This window comes from Oratosquilla oratoria, chromosome 40 (genome assembly GCF_046742065.1).
Source record: "Oratosquilla oratoria isolate Oo_2021 chromosome 40, ASM4674206v1, whole genome shotgun sequence".
In the NCBI taxonomy this organism is placed as follows: domain Eukaryota; kingdom Metazoa; phylum Arthropoda; class Malacostraca; order Stomatopoda; family Squillidae; genus Oratosquilla; species Oratosquilla oratoria.
The window spans coordinates 26,160,046-26,185,333 of NC_134816.1; the positions used below are offsets into that span (position 1 = coordinate 26,160,046).

At 39.1% G+C, this 25,288-nt stretch overlaps 1 protein-coding gene across 2 annotated transcripts; it reads right to left on the reverse strand.

Annotated features, from left to right (window-relative positions):
• Window positions 1-265: 265 nt before the first annotated feature.
• Window positions 266-23,434, reverse strand: LOC143020708 (arrestin domain-containing protein 3-like). Of its 2 annotated transcripts, none has more exons than XM_076177377.1 (8): window positions 23,309-23,434; window positions 19,658-19,776; window positions 18,934-19,068; window positions 17,106-17,317; window positions 15,973-16,155; window positions 9,766-9,948; window positions 6,178-6,679; window positions 266-4,740 (listed from the first exon to the last, which is right to left on the reverse strand). In XM_076177377.1, the coding sequence occupies exons 2-8, from the start codon at window positions 19,767-19,769 to the stop codon at window positions 4,616-4,618; spliced, it is 1,452 nt and encodes a 483-aa protein (XP_076033492.1). In that variant the 5' UTR covers window positions 19,770-19,776; window positions 23,309-23,434; the 3' UTR covers window positions 266-4,615. The 2 variants fall into 2 exon arrangements, with proteins under 2 accessions (XP_076033492.1, XP_076033493.1); XM_076177378.1 differs by lacking the exon at window positions 23,309-23,434 and adding an exon at window positions 22,539-22,705.
• Window positions 23,435-25,288: the final 1,854 nt, after the last annotated feature.

The following is a 25,288-nucleotide window of genomic DNA, read 5'->3' on the forward strand; positions in this document are numbered from 1 at the left end:
GAGAGAGAGAGAGAGAGAGAGAGAGAGAGAGAGAGAGAGAGAGAGAGAGAGAGAAAACCAGAGACATAGAGATAGACAGAGACAGAGATAGATAGAGACACAGAAAAAGAGAGACAAAGAGACATACATACATATATATATATATATAATATATATATATGTATATATATATACATATATATATATATATATATTATATATATATACACACACATACATACAGGTATATATATATACAATAATATATATATATATGTATGTGTGTATTTACCCTAGTTGTATTTTACGGGACGAGAGCTATGCTCGTAGTGACCCATTTTCGTATCTCTCCGAATCCAGTTTATTCTCAAAATCATGTATAGCTTTGGGACTCACTGTTTCTCTGTTTACTTTGTTCCAGACATCAGCTACTCTTTTTCAGGTCTCTTCTGTAACTGTCCTTCTTTAGTTTCTTTTTGTGTCCTCTTGTTTCTCTTCTGTCCCATTTTAATAAGTCATGTTGTATATACGGTACATATGTACCAATATGATGGGCTTACCAGTATTTCTCAAAGGCTGAGGTTCATTATCATGACATTAAAAAAAATATATATAGTATTTTACAAAAATAAAATTAGTAGTTTTGCTATACAAAATGTAGGCTTATACACCAGGAATTACTGTATATTACTTAATCCATCAGTATTCTATTAAAAGAAATAATTAAACAGTGCTGAGTCTTTTCAATTTTCACTGTCAATGTGAAAATGATGGGAACACAATTCTATGCCAGAACCCTAAACACCACACACCATTCACACTACATTTCATGAGCACCACTTACAGAACACAAAAAATTACACCAGTACTTGATAGTACTGTTCAGATCATTAAAGTCAATCCATAAAATTTATATAAAAGATCACTTGGTTTGAGATAGGAGAGATTCACAAGGTCAGAATGCATTACTCCCCATATACAGAGGGGCTGATGTATCACTAAAACTATAATGTATACTCACTTTACTGGTAATGTTATATGGTAGTAGTATGCAGAATAGAAAAAAATAGAGATATTCATGCAAAAAACAAAATAAAACATGCATATTACTAATGTAAAATAAATGCAGTCAACATGAGTATAATGGTCTCAAGGCAGTTGAGTTATGACACTCAAAAATCTGTATTGATCCTTCTTCTGTGGTTCTTTGTTTATTCATTGCACTGAATGAACACCTGGTTTGTGATGAGGTAGTCAAGTTAGCATGGACAGGAAAAGACAACACTCCTTCACTATACTACAGTGTTTTAAGTACATTTCTTTATGTGAATCTATGAGCCTAAAATATTAGGGTATGTCCAGGCAGTACATGCATACATACATATACCAACAGATTTTTCCCCCTTACAAGGGAGGTAGCCAAAGTCAAAGGCATAATTCCACTCTCACCCATTTCATCCCCACACACTCCACTCTCATTTACCACTCCTCCCTCCCTCTTTTCTTGGCTCCTTCTGGATGATGAGCCATCCCTGCATCTTGCTCACAGCCCTGGATTAATATCAATGTAGCAAGGAGAATAGTAGGAAGAGTTAAAGATGTACATGTTCTAGGGGGAGAGAGTGGAGGAATATCAGATAATCTTTTGGTAGAAGGTATATTGAGAGTGGAGGATAGATGGAGAAAGAGGAAAAGGACAGAAGGTAGGGAGGTGCTTAAAATGAAGTGCTTAAGTGAGAAAAAAAGGAGAAGTACAAGAAGCTGAGAGAGGAGTGGGAGGGAGTGAAGGAGGAATGGGGATGTTTCAAGGACGGAGTCACAAACAAATTGTGCAAAGATAGTGTGTGGAACAAGGAGAATGGGAGGAAATAGAAGGAAGGGTAGTGAATGGTGGGATGAGGAAGCAAAGAAGGTTGTAGAAGAGAAGAAGTGACCATTCACAGATTGGCTACACAATAGGACAAGAGAATCATATGAGAGGTACAAAGAAAAGAGAAGAGAAGTAAAGCATAAGATAGAGGAGGCAAAGAAGAGAACAGATGTGAAATGGGGTAAAACTATGACAGAAATTTAAAAAAAAAATTAAAAAGATGTTTTGGAAAGAAATTCAGAGAAGAAGAGGCAAATCAAGTAGAGAAGAAAAGGTAAAAGGTGCAGATGGAGAGATGATAATGGAAGAGATGGCAGTAAGAGGAAGCTGGGAGAGTATTTTAGAGAGTTGCTAAATGTGAAGAAGGATAGGGAGGGAAAGGTAGTTGCAGTGGGAGGCACTAAGAAAATGACAGTGATGAGTGAGGAAAATGGAGGAGAAATAAGGAAAGATGAAATGATGGCAGTTGTTAAGTAGATGAGAGCAGGTAAAGCACCTGGGTTGGATGGGTGTCATGAAGAATGTTTAAAAAATGTAGGTACAGTGATGGTGGACTAGCTGGTGAGGTTATTTAATGTTTTTTTAAGAGAGGGTAGAGTGCTGGAGGGGTCGCTGTATAGTTCTATTTTACAAAGGAAAAGGGTACAAATGTGAGTGTAGAAGTTTCAGAGAGATCAGCTTGTTAAGTGTAGTTGGGAGGGCTTATGGGAAGGTCTTGATTGAGAGGATTAGGTGAGGCAGAGAGGGAGTAATTGGTGAGAAAAACTGTAGGTTTAGGATAGGTAGGGGTTGTGTGGATCAGAATTTTGTAGTAAGACTGATAAGTGAGAAAGCTCTAGGAAAAGATAAGGTTGTTTTTTGTGACTTTATGAATTTGGAAAAGACTTATGACAGGGTAGACAGAAAGGCACTGTGGAAGGTACTGCAGATATATGGGATAGGAGGAAAGCTGTTGAGAGCAGTCAAGATTTTTTATGACAAGAGTAGCGCTTGTGTTAGAATCAGATATGGAGAGAGTGAGTGGTTTGAGGTAAAGGTGGGACTTCAGCAGAAATGTGTTATGTTGTCTTGGCTGTTCAATTTATACATGGATGGGGTGGTGTGAGATATAAATGCAAGGGTAATGGGGTGGGGAATGGAGATGGTTAAAGAATATGGAGAAAAGTGGGAGATAAGCCAATTGTTGTTTGCTGACGACACTTGTCCTGCTTGTGGCAGGATCAGAAGAAGGATTAAGGAAGTTAGTGACAGATTTTGGGAAGGTGTGCGAAAGAAGGAAGTTGTTGAAGATAAATGTGGGTAAAAGTAAGGTGAAGAGATGTACAAGGGGAGAAAGTGACAACAGACTGGAAGTGAGTATTAAGGGAGAGAGACTAGAGGAAGTGGATAGTTTTAAATACTTGGGTGTGAATGTGGCAGGAAAGGGGGGAGTAGAAGTGGAGTTAAAATGTAGATTGAGAGAAGCAAGTAAATGCCTTGGAGGATTAAAAAGTGTAATGAGAAATAGATATTTAGGAATGGATGCTTTGAGGAGATTGTATGAAGGAATGATTGTGATGACAGCAGTGTTTGGGGCAGAAACATGGAACATAAGAGAGGAGCTTGAATGTGTTTAAGATGAGGTGCCTGAGAAGTATGGTAGGGGTTACTAGGCTGGATAGAGTGAGAAATGAGGAGGTGAGGAGGAGAACGGGGGTGGAAAGGGAGTTGGGAGATAGGGTTGATGAAAGAGTATTGGGATGGTTTGAACACATGGAAAGGATGAGTGAAGAAAGACTAGTAAAAGAGGTGTGGAAGGCAGAGGTGGAGGGAGTGAACATGAGGGGTCGACCAAGGATGAGACGGATGGATGGATGGGGTAAAAGGGGCATTGGGAAAGAGGGGAATGTCTGTTGAGGAAGGATGGGAGAGGACAGAAGATAAAGGTGAATGGAGAATGGTTGTGTATGGATGATGCTGTGATGCATGAGGAGGAGTGAGTAGGGGATGGGGAGTAAGGGAGTATATGTGAAAAATAAATTGATGCAGCCTGAAGGGATTTCTCCCCATTTCTGAATGAGGGGACAAAGAGTGAGGGTCGTCAATTTAATGAAGAAACCTTGCTGTGGATGTGCTGTGTCTGGGACACTGCTTCTGACCCAGGGTAGTGGGCGAGATGCTGGGATGACCTGTCATCCAGGAGGAGTCAAGATAAGAGGGAGGGAGGGTATAATGGGAGTGGAGTATGTGGGGATGGAATGGGTGGGACTGGATTTTATGCCTTTGTTTTTTGGCTACCTCCCTTATAAGGTGGATAAAAGCCTTTGGTATATGTATATAACGTCAACAAAAGTAAACAAAGATAATCTAAAACAGTGCTACTCAAAGTGGTGGTCCGCGGACCGGTGCTGGTACATGAGCCATCAGCTACTGGTACGTAGCAAGTGTCTAGTCCATTCTAAGAAATCATTGAGGAATTGGTTGAATCTAAGGATTATTTTTTCATTACTTATTTATGTGTTTTGATATTGTATTATTTGTTTACAAAATAAGCAGAAGATAAAAAAATTGTAAACTTTTATTATATTCATTATATATATCATTTCCAGTATAAATTAATATTATTATGAAATATTACCAGTACATGGCAAATTGGGGGGGAAAAAAATGCCGGTCCACCACATCAGATAGTTTGAGCAGCACTGATCTACAATATTCATCTCACATCAGGGTCCTACAGGCTCAAAAAATTCATCTTCTTGTTTGAAAATTCTTAGTTTGCTCTTGTTACATGAAACCATATGTCACATATCTCGGAGCAAATTCACCACCTGTTTTATCACTGTCTTCATCATCACTATCATTTGAGATCTTGTGGGGTCCAAAGACACATTCATCATATGAAGGTGGAGCTGTAAAGGAGAATAATAAAGAAAAAAAATTATTTCAAGATTCAAAGTCCATTTTAATCTAACCCTTCCCCCCATCTGCTCCAGCGTCCTGACTACCTGTCATAATAATAAGACTTGGTAGCTACTCCCAAGCTTTAATCAACTAGAACATCAAGAAATACATTACAAAATATAGTTTACACAATATTAAATATATAATGAACATATAGGACTCATCTGATTCTTTAACCTGTCCCAGACAAAATGTGACGACGTAGCCAGACAGCTCCGTCTATTGTTTACAGAGTATGATGTGCAACCAAACAAATGACATAGCCAGACAGACAGAGTATGACGTGCAAACAAACAAACAATTCAAAGTTCAATGACAAAATATGACACTACCTCAGCTACTCCTTTAACCCAGTATTTACCTAAGTGTAGTATACAAGAAGGGAGCAATGCTCATTGGGTTCTGTTTCCTACTCTCTAATTTTCCAACATACCAAGACTCAAATTCATGTATGGTTACAGTTGCAACATATGTCACATGAAAGTTTTCCCAGCCAATACCACTATCAGTTGATATACAAAGCCAGATTTTATTGCTTCACCACTTCAGTACAATGTCCTGCCACCATCTGAATATAACCTGACATTAGCCAAAACTAAATATCTATGGAGCATTATCATCGTAGTTGTTGTTGCTCTTGTTGTCATCCCCTAGACTGTCTAGCTGAGCAGTCTTGTCTCTCTGAGGAATGCCATGGCTGAAATGGTGTTTTCCCACAAATTCTTTACATCTATTGTGTTGTTGGCAGGGGAGAAAGGATTCATAACAATGGATATCGGGGTTTGGCACGCAGTTCAGTGTGTTGTTGATAGAGCAGTGAGCAATATGATTATGGATATGCTTTTGGAGGTAGACATCCGGTGGTTGAGAAGGATGAGAAGGGAGTATTTGTGTGCAATTCCCAAAGGGAGTTAATCTCACTTCAGCACAAAGTCCTGTCCTCAGATGACTTAAATGTGGTGTTGGCCAGACTAAACTCTCTAGTATCCTATTGTGGCCTAAACTTGTGTTCTCACTCACTATTTGTAACAACACATCCATAACAAATTAAAATAGCTTCAGATACAACCTAGGCTTGTCAAACTACTGTATATATTTATGAATAACCCAACACAAATAATTAGCCTATAATCACTGACACTAGATCAGCATTTCTCAACCAGGGTTCTGCAAAAAGTTATTGTAATAATGTAATATAGACATCATCCAATCTAACCTATTATTAAGGTGAAAATAAAATGAGAAAGATATGGTATATGTGGTTTTTTTTTGTGCGTGGGTTCCTTGAGACATGCAATTTATTTTAAAGGTTATGCAAGGGTAAAAGGTTGAGAGACGCTGCTTTAGATCATATCTAAAACATACAAAAACAAACAATTCCTTACGCATATCTGGATAATTCACACATCCAGGGAAGTACAAAGGTGCAGAAGGAGCTGCACCACCTGCATGAGGAGGAGAATAACCGGGTGGAGCAGATGGATACCCAGGAGGAGCTCCTGGGGTACCTGGATATGCAGGGGGAGCTCCTGAGGCATCTGGATACCCAGGAGGAGCCCCAGGGGCAAATGAAGCTGAAGGTGACGGATTATACCCAGGCTGAGCTCCTGGAGCAGAAGGATAACCAGGTGGGGCTCCAGGGGCAGTTGGGTTACTAGTATACGAAGGTGATTTTTCATCCACAGGTTGTGAATCTGGATCTGGTGCTACCAATCCAGCTGGTGGAGCAACTGGAACTGTAGGAACTGCAGCTGGGGGAGCTGGGTATCCTCTCCTCCTAGGAGGAACCATGATGTTCTGATGTGCATTGCGCAGAGGAATGGTTCCAATGGTGATAGGAAGGTCTACATCTAGATCAAAGGCCATTCCACTAGGGTCCATTGAGAACTGAAGAAAATAAAAGAAATATATATATATTTTCCCATCTATGGATTTCAGCATGTATACACCAATCTAGTTACACAGACAAATCTGTCTGCTCCCCAAATGGGAGAATGGTACTATATTACATTGCTCCACACAACACATACATGAACTTCCTGTCAAATCTTCCTCCATGCCCTGACTTTATAACTGCATTGGTTCTGACCTGGGCAGTAAGCAAGGTCCAGGGATAGCCCTTTATCCACAAGGAGCTAAGATAATAGGGAAACAAATGGATGTGGGATGGGTGGGGGGAGGGTGCATGCCTTGGCTGAATACCCTCCTACAAGAGCTTTTTTGTATGCGGATAGATATATAAAAGTACTTTATTAGATAATCTTATCTTCAGTCATGTTATGGGAAATCATGGGACATTTACTGGTTGTATGTCACCATTATCACCTTTAATTGTATATCAAAGGCTTCTTTCCCCCCTTACAAGTGAGGTAGCTAGCCAAGGCTTGTACCCATCCCCAACCATCTGTTACCTATTTGATTCTCTTTCATCTAAGCTCCTTGTGTATGAAGAGTCATCCCTATCTCGTACACCACTGCCCAGGCCAAAGACGATGCAGCAAGACGCAGCACATCCAAAGCAAGTATCATAATAACAATAATAACAATAATAAATAATGATAACAATAATACATATATACATATACCAATGACCTTTTCCCCCTTACAAGGGAGGTAGCCAAAGTCAAAGGCATAAATCCATTCCCAATCATTTCATCCCCACTTACTCCATTCCCTTTCACCACCCCTCCCTCTCTCTTTTCTTGGCTCCTCCTGGATGATGGGTCATCCGTGCATCTTGCACACTGCCCTGGGTCAGAAGCAATGCAGCAAGACATAGCACATCCACAGCAAGGCTGCTTCATTTAATCAGTAATCCACCCTCTCCATCCCCTCATGCAGAAAAAGAGAAGATGAGGAGAAATCCCTTCAAGTTGTGTCAAAATATCATTCACACATACTGCCTCACCCCCATCCCCCACCCACACCCTTCCATGCATCACAACATCATCCATACACAACCATTCTCCACTCATCCCTATTTTATGTCTTCTCCCTTCCTTCCTCAACAGACATTCCCCTCTTTCCCGATGCCCCTTTTACCCCATCCATCCATCTCATCCTTGGTCACCCCTTCATGCTCACTCTTTCTGCCTCTGCCTTCCACACCTCTTTTACCAATCTTTCTTCACTCATTCTTTCCATGTGTACAAATCACCCAAATACTCTTTCATTAACCATATCTCCTAACTCCCTTTCCACCCCAGCCCCTCCCCTCACCTCCTTATTTTTCATTCCATCCAGCCTAGTAACCCCTACCATACTTCTCAGGCATTTCATCTCAAACACATTTAAACTCTTCCTCTCTTATAATCCATGTTTCTGCTCCATACAGTGCTGTCGGCAGTCACTCCATACAATCTCCTCATAGCATCTATTCCCAAAAGTCTATTTCTCATTACACTTTTTAATCCCCCAAGGCATTAAATACTCTTAATACTGTCCTGAACTACTTCTCTGAATATTAATTTCCTTTTTCACTGAACCCTGTGGTAGGGGAGAAAGAATGCTGGCACCGAATGTTGTTGAATGTTTCCCCTTGAGTCGTAAAGGTGACAAAAAAAAAACAACAAAAAAAAACAAAAACAAAAAAAAACACATATTTATATAAATATAAATAACAATAATAATTATATACCAAGGTCTTCTTCCCCCCTTTTAGGGAGGTAGCCAAGTCCAAGGCACACACCCACTCCCACCCATTCCATTACCATCCACCACCCTTGTTTCCCTCTCATCTTAGCTCCTTGTGGATGAAGGGTCATCCTTGCCTCCTGCCCACAGCTGTGTCAGAAATAATGCAGCAAGACACAGTACATCCACAGCAAGACTGCTTTACTTAATTGGCAACAATCCCTCTCTGTCCCCTTATGTGGAAAACAGTGAAGACAGGTAGAAATCCCTTTGAGCTGCATTAAAGTATCCTCCAAACACAGCCAACTTCCACTCACCCCTATCCCCTGCCTTCTCCCTCACTTTTTCAAAAGTCACTTCATTCTTGCTCAAATCCACCCATCTCATCCTTGGTCATTCTCTCAAGTTCACTCCATCCACCTCTGTCTTCCACACTATTTTGCTTATCTTTCTTCACTCATTATTTCCATGTATCCAAACCATTCCTTTACTCTTTCATGAGCCCTGTCTGCCATCTCCTTTTCCAGCCCTGCTCTCCCCACCTCCTCATTTAATAATACTAATACTACTAATAATATCAACAGTATTTGGAACTGTGGCAACTGAAAGAGCTACCATGCTTTACCATATAAACTCAGCAACATACTTGTGCAGAAAGTCTTAAAATAAATGCAAACAGTATACCACAAAGCCTTTTCTCCACTTGCAAAGGAGGTGGCCAGCCAAGGTATACACCAACCTTATATGGCCCATCAGGTCCTGCCAGAACATATATTCAAGTACCCCATTGTTAGGGGTTCAATAGACGGCCAACTGGTATATCAATAGACATATAGATATTCTATACTCCACCCAACTCCCTAAGAAATTAACCCAGTAGGGAAATCATTTCCAAGACAAGTAAGAACAGTAGTGACATAATTATGTTCACATAACCACCCTGGACTAAATGAATACCGATACAGAATTTATCTGACATATGAATTATAAGATAGTGCATGACAGCAGTGTGGGATTGCCCATAAGATAAGAAGTGCTGGTAAACTATCGTCCATAACACTGACAAAATGGCTGGTCTGGCAATGGACACTAAATACCTACATGAAGCCACAGCACAAAAGAAATAGGGGACATTATACTACAGTCCTTCACTCATCCCAGGCAGTTCCACTAAATGTTTTCAATGAACAATTTATGGGCCAAACAGGTGTTCATGAGTAGTTTCCTGGAAGTTGCAGGCCTCCCCAAGAGTGAACAGGAGCAACAGATTGATTGATCACAAAGACTCAGAAATTAAGAGATCAATTAGTAAATAACTTGATGAAAACAGCTTATCCCACCTCAAATGTGTATTTAATTATGATGTTTTGGCAGCCTGGAAGTTCTGAAGGTGCCAGTGGAGGAATTTTCAGTAACACACCTGACCAGATGTCACTTTCACCCCAAGGAATTGATGGGTGTTCTAAAGAGGCCACTGTCCTTGTTGAGCTCTTTGATTTACCCTCAGCATAACATGTGACTTTCTGAAAGAAAAAGAAAAAATTAAATATATATACTGTATACATATATATATATTTATATATGTATATATATTTATATATGTATATATATATATATATGTATATATATACAGTCGAACCTCCTGGCAGATAAACTATATGAGAAAAGTAATGGGCCTATCAACTTTGAAAGAATGAGGAGAAAGCAATGACAGATTATAGTGCTCAAGTCACTAAAGGGTATAGATTCCATTGATAGAAGAGATCTAATTAAAGATGGGAGGGCTTTGAGATGTTATGGAAGTAAATTAGACCACATGTCAAAAGGATGTGAAGAAATACAGTCTTCCATATAAATGTGTGTGTGAAATAGCTTTGAAGGTGATATAAACCAAGCTTAAACAATACATTAGTTCAAATCTAAATACACTCAAACCTCGTTTATCCTGCCTTCACATATCTAGATTTCGGTTTATCCAGCTATTTTGAAGCAGCTGGGCAGCTAAATATCATTTTCGAAAATAATATTTAGCTGCCTGAAAAAACAAAAAACTGCCACATACGCGAGGCAAACGATACCAAGTTACAGTAGTTTGAAATGTAAACAACATATGGCGTGCAGCGGGGATTATAAACGACGCTAGTCGTGGGGTGAAGGCCATACAACACCTATTTACAGTACACTACTATACAGTACTATGAATACACCTGTGTCATCATGCCTAATAAAGTCATGAAATGAAAGCGAGTTACTCTAACAGTGCGGCAAAAATTGGACTTAATCAAGAAACTTGAGGAAGGAGCAAGCGTAAGAAATGTGTGTGACGAATTTGGAGTGGCCAAACAAACAGTGTCGGATATTAGAAAATCCAAGGCAAAGTTACTGAATTACTGTTCTAAGTTTTGTGTGGACACAAATATGCTAATGAACGAAGTCGGTAGCATAGGATTGGGACGCCATCTTGTCGTCTGTCAATTGACAGCCTCGGTACTTCCGACAGTACCTCGCCAGGTACATTTTCTAGAAGGAATGCTATGGAGCGGAGATACATGCATTCCTTCAAGCTGCAAGAACTTTGTATACCCCGCAAGCTGAGAAAGTGGTTGAAAGGCCCGCCAAAGTCTCTCACGACGATGACAACGAGGACGAGCCGGATGACAATTATTCTGCAGGTAATGATTTATCAAACACAGGTTAGGTTAGGTTTGATGAATTTATCATCCCTTCATTTCTTCGACGCTGGCATCTATCATAACAAACATGGCGTACCATTCGTCCGACACGACTTCGTTACTTAACGAAATCTGTTTTAGCACCTTTTTTGGTTTTTATTTCCGCTCACAAAATTGCATATCACGTTGATATATTATAATTTACAAAATTCATAATTAATTTTCTATTGCTATATTACGCCCATGGTCGAAACTAAAAATTTACCAAAACATTTTCAATATCCGGATTTTTTCATTATCTGGACAGGTAGCTGCACCAATTAATCCGGAAAAACGAGGTTTGAGTGTATGATCATTGGAAATTAAATATATGGATTAAGTTGGAATTGTACATGAATTTGAATCTAGGCATGTTAGAAAATTAGAGAACAGGACACAGGACCTAATGAGTATTGCTCATTTCCTGTATACTACAGTTAGGTAACTACTTACTGGTACAGCCACCCTTTCCTTCCCTTGTCCTCTCATCACTCCCGACAACCTCCCCACTACACTCCCAAACCCAATCTCACCCCTCCCTTTCAACTTTGCTTCACTCAATGCCAACACATCTATCTTCTCACTGACATACTGCCTATCATTTGTATCATACTCACGCACATTAAAAGACCTAAACCTTAGGGTTTTGGTTGGAAAACTCCTCTTAAACCCTCTTATGCTTTATCTTTTTTTTTTAGGAATTTACCCTTAAGGGCTACAGAGAACAGGATCCCAACTTACCTTGACACACTCAACACATGGTTCATCACAAACAGACTCAAAATAGCCCCAACCAAATCTACAGCAACACTTCTCACCAACTGGACAAAAGAACACAAATACATACCTCATCTCTACATCAACAACACTCTAATACCACACACAAACACACCGAAAATTCTTGGTGTAACATACGATACATCCATGTCTTTCAAACAACACCTCACAAACATAAAAAACAAATGCACACCTAGACTTAACGCACTTAAGTCAATCACTGGAACAACATTTGGACAAAACAAACTAATATAACAATATACAAACAATGCATACGCTCAGTGATGAATTATGCGAGTCCTGCATGGGCTCCTAATCTCAGTGAGACACACCACAACACCCTTCAAATCATACAAAACAAAGCCCTAAAAACAATTACAGGCTGCACAAATACATCACCTACAGACCATTTACACCATGAAACAAAAGTCCTCAAAGTCAAGGACCACCTCGACATGAGAGGCACACAAACACTTGCTGCAGCCACCACAAACACATCACACCCGCTACACTACATAGCAGAACACCCACACACACCAAGAAACATTAAAACTACACCCAAAGACCTTTATTACACACAGATACTCTCTTCTCTTCCTCCACAACCACCAAATACCAGCCTCCGGAAACATATTCATAATCATATCACTCACCGCTCCATTAACACACTGAAAGACAACACACTGCTGCATGCCAGACCCCCTGATATCCACCCTTCTGAATCCTCTCTCCCACGTAAGGACAGAGTCCACTTGGCCAGACTGCGATGCGGTCACCACCCAGCACTTCTAAGCTACCAGAAGAGGCTGGACGACCGTGTTGTGAACAGCTGCCCAGGATGTAACACTTCACCCCATACCATACAACACATAATGGAAGACTGCATTATACACAATCATGCACGCAAACAACACAACATACACTCTATAAAGGATTTGTGGGAAAACCCAGTTTCGGCTGTGGCCTTCCTTGGGGAGACGGGACTGCTCGGACAGACAGTCTAGGGAACGACAACAACAACAACAACAGGATCCCAAGTCCAATCCTCTGTCACATTTTAATCACCTTTTACAACCAAAATGGGAATACCTGGTGGCAGTATTCTCTCTCCCCTACCACAAGGTGTGGCAAAATTAGAAATATGTATTCAGAGAAGTGGTATAGGACAGTATAAAGAGTGTGGGGGACAGCATATCGGAGGGACAGTTGTAGTACAATAAAGTAGCATCATTTCTCTACAAGTTGATATTTCCTCTAACACAAAATGATGTGTAGCTCTGGTGTGTAGGGGTGCCCCATATAGACCCTACATTATCAGTTGCATGCTACTGAGGAGATTTTTACCTCACAATAACATGTATCCAATACCCAGTACAGGGAAATAAGTGTATAATTATGTAAATTATAATTAGGTAAATAAAGAACACTTCATCCTACACTGCCTTATTCTCATCCTAACCACACAATAACACAGTATTTATTCCTTGAGTGACTTGTGGGTCAATCTGGTGGCTGTTCCCAGCTACCTGTGAGGAACGGGTCTCCTGCAAGTTACCTGGGACAATGGATCAACTGATCCACTCCCACCAGACATCTTCATAAAATCTTTTCACTAGGAGACCTACTGGCTAGGCAGGTAGCCATAGTCAGCCTGCTAGTGCCTGGAGTCTCCTGCATGAGAACTAGGATAACAGATTGATTCCTATGATATGGACCCCAGTAAGACAGACTTTCTTCCAGAGAACTGCATCTGGACATCTTCAGTTATGATGAACACATAATCAAAGTATTCATTTCATTCATGAAGCTGGAAGGGATTCTCAGTATTCTTTATCTAGAGAGAGTTGCTAAATGTGAAGGAGGATAGGGAGGGAAAGATAGCTGCAGTGGGAAATGCTAAGAAAATGAAAGTGATGTGATGTGTGAGGAAAATGGAGGAGAAATAAGGAAGGATGAAGTGAAGGCAGCAGTTAAAATGATGAAAGCAGGTGAGGCACCTGGTCTGGATGGATGCCATGCAGAATGTCTTAAAAAAGGAGGTACAGTGATGGTGGACTGGTTGGTGAGGTTATTTAATGTTTGCTGGTGAGAAGGTAGAGTGCCGGAGGACTGGAGGAGTGCTTGTATAGTTCCACTTTACGACAGGGTTGACGGAAAGGCACTGTGGGAGGTTATGCGGATATACAGGATAGAAAGAAAGCTTCTAGGAGCTGTCAAGAGTTTTTATTATGAGAGTAGTAGAGCTTGTGTCAAGATTAGAAATGGAGAGAGTGAGTGGTTTGAGGTAAAGGTGGGACGTCGTCAAGGATGCGTTATGTCACCCTGGCTGTTCAACTTATACATGGATGGGGTAGTGCGAGAGGTAAATGCAAGGGTAGTGGGTCAGGGATTGGAGATGGTTAAAGAAAATGGAGAAAAGTGAGAGGTGAGCCAGCTGTCGTTTGCGGACAACACTGCGCTTGTGGCAGGATCGGAGGAGGGATTGAGGAAGTTGGTGACAGAGTTTGGGAGAGTGTGTGATAGAAGAAAGCTGAAGATAAATGTGGGTAAAAGTAAGGTGATGAGATGTACAAGGGGTGAAAGTGGCAGTAATCTGGAAGTGAGCATTAACCTCTTCAGTACGGGCCTTAAATCTTGCGGGCAGCAGCCAATGCCAGCCGTATGACGTGTCGCAATAATACTCGCATCATAAAATATAGTCACCGCTTATATTGATCATTCTCTCTTTCACCCGTGAATTTTGAAAACCATAGAGAATATGATTAAGGGCAGTTTATAGAGAATGTCAAAACGCTGGGGCAACTACAATAAATATAATCAAGACGCCGATATGGCAGCATCGCATATCCACTTGCTCCTCATGACGCCTAATTAGCGGCACTGTATGGAAGGGGTTAAGGGAGAGTAACTAGAGGAAGTGGATAGTTTTAGATACTTGGGTGCAAATGTGGCAAGAAAGGTGGAGTAAAGGTGGAGGTAGAATGTAGATTGAGAGAAGCGAGTAAATGCCTTGGTGGATTAAAAAGTGTAATGAGGAATAGAAATTTGGGAATGGATGCTAAGAGGAGACTGTATGAAGGAGTGATTGTGCCAACAGCATTGTATGGAGCAGAAACATGGAACATAAGACAGGAAGAGAGAAGGAGCTTGAATGTGTTTGAGATGAGGTGTCTGAGAAGTATGATGGGGGTTACTAGGCTAGATAGAGTGAGAAATGAGGAGGTGAGGAGGAGAACAGGGGTGGAAAAGGAGTTGGGAGATAGGGTTGATGAAAGAGTATTAGGATGGTTTGGACACATGGAAAGAATGAGTGAAGAAAGACTGGTAAAGGAGGTATGGAAGGCAGATGTGGAGGGAGTGAACATGAGGGGACGTCCTAGGATGAGATGGATGGATGGGGTGAAGGGGGCTTTGGGGAAGAGGGGAATGTCTGTTGAGGAAGGACGGGAGAGGACAGAAGACAGGGGTGAATGGAGAATGGTTGTATATGGAAGATGTTGTGATGCATGAGGTGGAATGGATGGGGGGATGGGGGGTTAGGTAGTGTGTGTGAGCAAAATTTTGACGCAGCCAGAAGGGATTTCTCCCCGTCTTCTCCTTTATATGGGGGGACGGAGAGGGGGGGTCGCCAATTTAATGAAGCGGCCTTACTGTGTCTTGCGACACTGCTTCTGACCCAGGGCAGTGGACAGAGTGCAGGGATGACCCGTCATTTAGGAGGTGCTAAGATGGGAGGGAGGGTGGAGGCGTGTGGAGTGTTTTCAGGGATGGAATGGGTGGGAATGATTTTATGCCTTTTCCTTTTTTGGCTACCTCCCTAGTAAGGGGGAAAAAGCCATGGTATATGTATGTATGTAGTAACAGATAAATCTAATTTACCTCAGAGGCATATAATATCAGCTTTGGTGATACTGAGGTAAATGACCCTTGCATGTTTGCAACATTAAGCATTAGCAATCTGATAACATTTATCTTACCAGTGCATTATAACATTTACAATATTCCTCCAAATGGTGAGGGCAATGGCATTTACACAATGAAAATTTCTTTCATACTGACCTGTACAATCTTGGCTTTTGTCTTGTTCATAGATCGATTGCTCATGTTGGTGCACTCAGCATTGATAGGCATGCTTTCCCCTGAGACAAAGCCTGTCTTATCAATATTCAGAACAATAGATATTGGTCCTGATTTACAGCACCAACAACAAAGATGTTTTGTTTCATTCCTCTGGACAGGGCTCTGCAAAAGAAGACACAATCTAGATCATTGGTTCCCAGCTAACATCACTATCATGATGAAAAAACTGATGTGAAAGGCTTATTTAAAGAACTTCAAGAAAGTGAGGAGAGAAAGGTAAAGCTGATGAAAACTGAATGAATGTCTGTTGAGTAGGGAAGGAACAAGATATAGGAGTATTGGACAATGGTTTTGAATAGATGATAAACTGCTGCAGCCTAATGGGCTGCATCACTTCCTCATTTCTCACTATCCATTCTCATAAACCCCAATACACTTCTCAAATTCTTCATCTCAATATATTTAAATTTCTTCTTTATGCTCCCTTAGCTCCTATTTAGTAGCTTTTATGTTGGGTTATAATTGGAAAGGGAGTTGGGACATAGGGCTGATAAAAGAGTATTAGAATGGTTTGGCCACATGGAAAGAATGAGTGAAGAAAAATTAGAAAAAAGAGGTGTGGATGGCAGAGGTGGAGGAGTGAACATGAGGGGGCAACCAAGGATGAGCTGAATGGATGGGGTAAAATGGGCACTGGGAAAGAGGGGTATGTCTGTTGAGGAAGAATGGAAGAAGACAGAAGATAGGGATGAATGGAGAATGGTTGTGTATGGATGATGCTGTATGCATGGAAGGAAGTGGGTTGGGGATGGGGGGTGAGACACGAAGTGTGAATGGTATTTTGACACAGTTTTCCACACAGAGCAGTGGACACTTGGAACAAACTGGATGAAACAATAGTGTGTGCAAAAACAATACATGAATTTAAGAGCAAACTATATATATATATATATATATGTTTATACACACATATATCTAAGACAATCTGGACTCTTTTGCTAAAGGAACTTTAACATACTCAAGTGAATGATCTGACATTTACTAAATTTAAACCTGCAGCAATGGGCTTAAGGATATACAACTACTTGTATATCATCTATCTTACCACTTACATTAACACCTGGAATAGTATTGAGGTCATGGAGGCTGCTAACTGACACAAACTTTTTACATTCTTTGTCGAAAGCCATGGGAAGATCAAGTGCAGCCGAGACTTCATGGCGCACTTTTCCATGCTCAGATTCAAATGAAGAAGGAAGGCTGGGTGGCAACATAAAACTAAAGTTGAATGTGTGGAAGCCAGGTGGCAAGTTGGTTTCACTTCCTGAAAAAAGAAGAATAGGCATAAACTCCTGGAACATCCAGGTGATATAGTTGAAACTGGAACTAGACATGAATCTTAAGTATAGTTATTTAGGATAGGTATGATAATTGAAGAGTAAGAGAAAGAATCTCTTTAGCATTGCACCAATCCATCAAACAATTCATTGTCTTCGGTCTTTTTCAGGAGACCTATGAGTGCCATGCAATTGGCAACAGCCACTGGATTGGTCAATAACTCACTTATGGAAGAAATATGTGGTTATCTGGTTATGGCTGAGGTGGGGCAGTATATCAGGTGTTCAGTGTCCTCTGTGTGATGGTTGCATCTGGGGCAATTATTTCTGTGGCCTGGCCTATTCTGTGTTGATATTATCCAGCCCTTGGACTATTCTGTGTTGGTATTTTCCAATCCCAAGGCTCCATTTTGAGTCCCTTACTGTTCATTATGCATATAAATGACTTGGACAATGGAATTAATAGTGATGTAAGTTTGTAGATGTCACTAAAATAAACTTGAAAATAAACAGGAAATGTTGAAACTATGTCATGGAAATATGGAGTACACAGATGATTTATAAATAGCTGAAGTCATGAACACTTCAAGTCAGTTTTCACAGCCAATGATCCAAGGAGGTTGAGCACTTCCCTTATTTCTACATTTATATCTGCTAAACCTTGTTTTTGGCTCCCCTTGCTTTTCTCCAAAAAGTTACACTCTTTGGTGAAGACCAATTGGAAACCTTCATTCATTATTTCTGCCTCAGCTGAGGCCTCTTCAAAGACCTCACCATCTACAATTAACTTGGTGTTTTCTTCCCTGTGTCTCAATTTACCTTTTATGAGCCTGTCAAACAGTTTTGGTACACCTTTGCATTTTCCTACTACACCTCTTTCAAAATTGCTTTCTTCCTATGAAATCTGGAAAAGTCATTCCTAGCTCGTTTGTAAGCTTTTTTTTTTTTTTTTTTTTATTGCTTCTTTCCTTTCTCCATTTTCCTCAAATCACACCCCTGGCTTTTTTTGTAACCTCACACTTTTTGTTAAACCAATACTGTTTTTGTTTCTTCCCTTCTCTAGCCTTTGGCACATGTTTGTTCACTTCTAGGTTGTAAATGTCAAGATTTCCTATTTACTCCTTATTTCTGTGGTATTCATGAATTCCTCCCAGTTTGTTTCTTCAAATAATTTTCTCAACCCTAAGTGATCTGCTTTTCTAAAATTGAGTCTCCCTTGCCTGTGTGATTCATTCTATGGCTCTATTTCCTTATCCTCCAGCTGAAATTAAATTGTAACAAAGTAATTTTTTCTTATATGGCATAGGTAGTTCAAGGAGCTGATGATGTATGGCTCTTTGGTTAGTAACATGTCTAATCTTGTGGGAGTGTGATCTCCTCTTACCTGGGTCACTTCCTTTACCCAATGGATCATTGTTTTCTTTCACTGCTATACTCAACAGTGTACTTCCCCAGGAATCTGCTTTTCTACTTGCTTCCTATTCCTCCCAGTTGACATCAACACAATTAAAATCTCTAATAAGGACAATGTTACTATGTGTGTGTGTGTTTATGTGATAGTAACATACAAACCTTAATTTGATCACAATGGCTAATGTCTTACCATTTCCCCAGACATAGTATTTGGTGTTGTAATAACTCTCACTGGAGCGATAATGTCTGGTAACATGTTTATCACCTTGCTTTTTACTCTCAGTCCAGTGTACTTTGCTGTACCCCTTAAATTTCACCTTCACACCTGTAAAGAATAAATTTCTCAATACAAACGCTCATAACATTTCAAGTTGGGAGTCTCAGGCAGAAAATGATCATCAACCCCTTGTCTGGGATACCCATAATATTAACTATTGCCTCAAGTATCCATGACTAGAATCCCATGACCTCACAATGGCTGGTAATGGTCCTTGGACCTTCTCATATATTTTTGGCCAGCAACTTTCACCTCATTATCCCACATTAAAAAGCTGGCAATAGTATTTTCTCATTCTAGGTAAAGTTTGATGACAACAACAAATCAATAGCACCAGTTGGACTATGTAATATTAATATAACAGTAACCCTTTAAGAAGTCCTTTCTCTCAATCAATAAATTCATTAACCCTGATCTATCTTGCAGAAGACTTGGAGCCTTCTGGTAACCAGCAACAACAATTTCTACTAAACATAAAATGGGAAAATTCAAACAACCTACAAGTTCTCTAAAACTGAGAGCACGCAGTTTTTGTATTGGTGCATACAATATTCATACTAAACTATTACAAATTTGCAAATTCTTCCTATGTCAGGTTAAAACCAAATAATCATGTCTCTAAATACAAAAAACTTACCACGACAATTCTTTGGAGAAGTAGTAGTCAGATTAACCCTCCCAGTGATGGTTTGTCCAGGGAAGTACACAATATCAGGATGATCCAAAATAACATTTATGTTAGTTGGCATTGTTCAGCTGAAAATAATTATCAAATACTTTTATGAAGCATATATTTTAAAAATATGGGAAAGCTGTAGGACTGGAAATGACTAATTAGTATGGATGTGTTACATGTGATAAGTGTAGAATAGTTGAGGACTAAGAAAGTGTATAATACCAATTTATAAGTGAAAAGGTTGCAAGCTTGAGTGTACAATAGCAGAGCACATGTGTGTATGTTACACTCAGTTAAAACTGCAATTTGTTACTATCTATACTTAATGAAAAAACAGCAAATGATTTGCTGACTAAAAACTTTATTCCACATTGATTGAAAAGCTTTCATGACAGATTTTACTTTTTTAATTTCACTTGAATATGTATTTCCAATGGTAATTCACAGGGCTAGGTAGCTCATTTGCACCAACTATTTTTTGTTGTCCTTGGATTTTAATCCTGTGCATTGGTATTTTCATTTTGTAATTATTCTAATTTGTGACTCTTGAAGATCTTTCCATATAATGGAATGTCTCATCTACATAAATGTACAATTATTTATATTTAGTAACATAATATATATAAACCCCATTTTTCTGTACTTAATCTTTTAATGTGATGTTTTCATTATCAATTAATTCATTCAAAGCATACTAAAATGGTGATGAAAATCCCCTTCTTTAATAAAAGACTAAATTACTGGTGTCATCTATTTTCATCTTTACTGTACTTTCCTTTAAATCCATCTAGACCCCCTACCCCCTAATAGAAGGGAGAGAGAAAAAAAAAAAAAAAAAAAAAAAAAAAAAAAAAAATATATATATATATATATATATATATATATATATATATATATATATATATATATATATATATATATATATATATATATATATATATATATATATATATATATATACTGGGGTCATCTATTTTCCTCTTTACTGTAGTTTCCTTTTGGTATTTTTACTCCTTTAAATCCATCTAGACCCCCTACCCCCTAATAGAAGGGAAAAAAAAAAAAAAAAAAAAAAAATTTATATATATATATATATATATTTATAATAAACTCATTTTAACACACTAAACTTAAGCATCAATAAAATAGTATCACAGTACTCTTCTGCACAATACATCTTCTTGCAGACATATACAATAACTATTTCATTATACCAGAGTAATTTTTCATTTGTACTGTACTTTCTTTTTAGTATTTTCACTCCTTTAAGCCCATCTGAACCCCTTAATGGAAAACATATACATACATTATATATATATATATATATATATATATACATATATATATATATATATATATATATATATATATATATATATATGAGTGTGTGTGTGTGTATACACATACATATATGTATAAAATAAATCAAGCAAACTCATTTTAGCATATTAAACTTAAGCCTCAATAAAATAGTATCACAGTACAGTTCTGCACAGTACATCTTCCTGCAAACATTTGCAATAATTATTTTATTATCCCATAGTAATGTTTCAATTTTTCAATAATCTCATCCAAGATATCAAATGTCCTGAATTATAATGTACCACCACAACAATGGAATACCCCTATTTTCTGATTAAGCTTACTTTATTTTTATATGAAACAGACCTTGTATATTGACTGGATACCCTTTACATGCAACATATCTTGATTATTCCAAGGCTTTTGATATGCTGAATGCAGTACAAAGGGAGCTGTCACTGGTTGTCAGCCCTCTTTGTATTTAAAAATGGAGGAAATACAGATGAAGTTGACAAGAGAGTTCTTGGGCTGTCTGAAAACTAAATGTTAGCCCCTTATGACTGAATTTTCAAACTAAGTGAAAAAGTTGACAAGGTTTGAAGATGGGCACCAGAGAGAGGATGCTCTGATGACCCCATCATAGGACCGCCTTGTGCTGGTACCTGTCATTGGTCCCTGTCCACTCTGTAATATCAAAAAAACTAAGTGTATAAGTACAGATGGAGAATTGCATACCAGATTCACAGATAAGGTGGAAGTGAAATTCCAAATAAAGATCATGAGAAAGATGTAGGAATTCAAGCATACGCTGTCAGGCTGCATTGTTTCTGACCTGGACAGTAGGCAGGGGTCAGGGATGGCCCTTCATCCACAAGTAAATGAGATAATAGGGAAATAAGTGGGTGTTGGATGGATGTGGGATGGGTGCAAGCCTTGGCTATCCCACTTTCAAGGGGGAAGAAGAATTCTGGTTTATATATAGAGAGCAACTCCAAGTACAATGTACATACAAGTGACAAAAGCAAACCAAACTTGGAGAAGTATCAAAAGAATAATAGACAAAAACACTGGAAACACTGCACCTAGTAAGACCACATCCAGAGTGCTGTCAGCAGTGAAAAATGAATAACCTTAAAGATGTTAATATAAAAAAGGTGCAGAGGAATAATACAAAGGATAATATCCATGATAATCTTAAAGAGACCAGAATATAGAAGACTGACTTCATATTGATTGGCATTAAGAGATCTAATCATCTAACTCAAATATCCCAGCGTTGCAAAAGACTTATTCAAACCCATTCACGGAACACTTAAGATCTAACAAAACCATAACTCAGTAAGAAAAAAAAATGCTGCCTCAGTGCTGTGGGCGGCGGTCAAGTGGAACAAATTGACGTGATGTAGTAATGGCTAGGGGCAAATGGTCTCAAGCTCAGTCCATTAATCCAAAAAGCAAGAATGAGTCCTCTACGAACCGCGCCCATGAACTGTATTGAGCGACGGAAGTACAATTTCCAGGAAAGTTAAAAAATAAATACCTGGTTTAATGACAGTGAAGCGGTTAACATTATCTTTGACCGATAGCGCGCATGAATTTACATATTTAGTGTAAAATTTGCCCATCCAATCGGACATATCTTTATTCACGGCCTCCACTCCCACTCCCGTCCGAGTGCAGTGGATGTAATTACAATATTCGAAGTTCTTGTCACAAATTGGTGGCGTTATCTGTATAACATTAGATAACGCTACCATTGTTTGACGTTTATTTAATAACTTGTTTTTTTCATAGAATAATAATAACTTTCAGGCAAAGATGATTTCGTAGGATAAAAATCACTTTCAGGCAAAGGTGAAACAGTCCCGCCAGAAATTATATGACATAAATTTTAAAGATTAGAAATTAATTGACGTTGTTCTTCGATTCTGCCGATGTGTTACTTGTAAGAATTTCCTTAGGCAAATAAAATACAATAAAATACCATAAAATACCATAGCAACATAAAAAATGTGAAATTGATCAGTCTATAACCAAACTTATCGAGCGGATTATTTCAGTCCTTGGACATAAGCTATTTTTACTTTATAAGCCCACGTCTATTTTTCGCGCCAAAGTAACATCTTCGCCCACATGCTGGACAAACATCTGATACGACTGTATTACCCCTGTAACCCAGAAAACCTTTAGGCATGCTCATGTTGGAAAATATTGCATAATTGTTATCTTACGGTTTATAGTATAAACGAGTGAAATCAGTATAATTCCTTAATAAATATTAATGTAAGACGTCAATATTCATTAACTTACAAGTTCAAAAAGGAACGTATTATAATGTCCCTGTCTTTCTCCCACAATTGGTACGCTTTAATCCGCCTGTCTGTTCCCCACAAGATGTTTAGACTTTCTGTGGCAACAGTGTTGCGTTAGTTGTGGCGAGTCGGGACAGGCTAATTATGTACGTACTGACGAACGAACATACCATAACATCACGTTTTCTTCTACTTAGAAACGTATAGAAAATATTATAATGTTAAGGCATAACTTAAGTAAACTGTTATGTAACCTATTACCAGTTGTTGTGAAGTTAATATGAGGTCCTGGGATCGCCGGCCGGATTTATTATTTAAGTAAATTGTATTGCATTGTTTCGTTAATAGCTAAACTAATGTTCGTTAATTGAATCTTACTATTACTGTAGTTACTATCGTTATCATGAAAATGAATGTGTTTATAGATGCTTTATACACAATTGTCATAGTTTAGCTTTAAAGATTATTATTCGAAATGTAATTTATCCAGTCACAAGTTGTTTCTCACCAGATGAATTACAATGGGCATCTCGAAGGTCATTTTTTATCACAGTAGTAGACGGATTCTCATGCATATGCAAAATGGGCCTTTTATAATGGCGCTTTATCCTTCGAGAGTGACTTTTACCAAGCCAGCCAAACACGGGTCGTACTCATCCAACTTTTCCACACATAGTACTTAAGACCACAAAGTCCATCAACCCCCCCTCCCCCAGCGAGCCTGTCGTACCATACGGAAGGCTATGTAGATCCCCTCACAGGGATCGAGATGTGTCGCAGGTTTTACATACGCCGATTGGGTGACGTACCGGGCTGTCGAGAGTAAGCGATGGGATCGCCACTTTACAGGCTGGACTTGCTGCCATCTCAAAGGTCCTGTACCACACTTTCTCTGCTAAGCTGGGGACAGTCGTGATCCACACAGACTCAAGGGGTGCTATTGACATTATCCGGTCGGGAAAGATATTGGACAACGTCTCTGTGTAACCACCCCACCCAGGTACAAGTTTGTATCTTTTTCTTTCGGGGTGTTATCTAATTTCACGAGAACCATGTTCAAAATAAATTTCTTATCTCAAAATTAGTGTTGTGGGGACTTTTTGACAAAATATTTGTCGTGTTCTAATTCTAATTTGCATTCTAAAACACGGCATACAGCTCCATCTCTTGGTAACGATGTATACCAACCTAAGCCATCTCGATTAACAATGTTCACTCCTTCCACCTCTGCCTTCCACACCTCTTTTACTAATCCTTCCTCACTCACTCTTTCCATGTGTCCAAACCATTCTAATACTCTTTCATCAACCCTATCTCCCAACTCCCTTTCCACCCCTGTTCCCCTCCTCACTTCCTCATTTCTCATTCTATCTAGCCTAGTAACCCCTATCATACTTTTCAGATATTTCATCTCAAACACATTCAAACTCCTCCTCTCTTCCTCTCTTTATGTTTCATGTTTCTGTCCCATACAGTGCTGTCGGCACAATCACTACTTCATACAATCTTCTCTTGGCATTCATTCCCAAATTTCTATTTCTCATTACACTTTTTAATCCACCAAGGCATTTACTCGTTTCTCTCAATCTACATTCTACCTCCACCCCCACTCCCTTTCTTGCCACATTCGCACCCAAGTATCTAAAACTATCCACTTCCTCCAGTCTCTCTCCCTTAATACTCACTTCCAATCTGCTGCTTCTTTCTCCCCTTGTATATCTCATCACCCTACTTTTACCCACATTTATCTTCAACTTCCTTCCTTCGCACAACTTCCCAAAATCTGTCACTAACTTCCTTAATCCCTCCTCTGATCCTGCCACAAAAGATTACAAAGGATTACAAAGGCGGAGCATACCGACAGGAGACCTTTTGATCCATATCTAGGTCGGATGCGAAAAAAAATCATATTAATGATAAAATAATAAATAAAAACTATGATAATGTAAATAACAAATAAAATACATGAATAAATGCA

Excerpts from the sequence above, each read along its gene's own strand:
- LOC143020708 (XM_076177377.1), bottom strand. The coding sequence starts at position 19,769 with ATGCCAACTAACATAAATGTTATTTTGGATCATCCTGATATTGTGTAC. Across the intron at positions 16,156-17,105 it reads ATACTATTCCAGGTGTTAAT|AGCCCTGTCCAGAGGAATGA; the intron begins GTAAGTGGTAAG and ends CTTCTTTTGCAG. Across the intron at positions 9,949-15,972 it reads CAAAAGCCAAGATTGTACAG|AAAGTCACATGTTATGCTGA; the intron begins GTCAGTATGAAA and ends TTTTTCTTTCAG.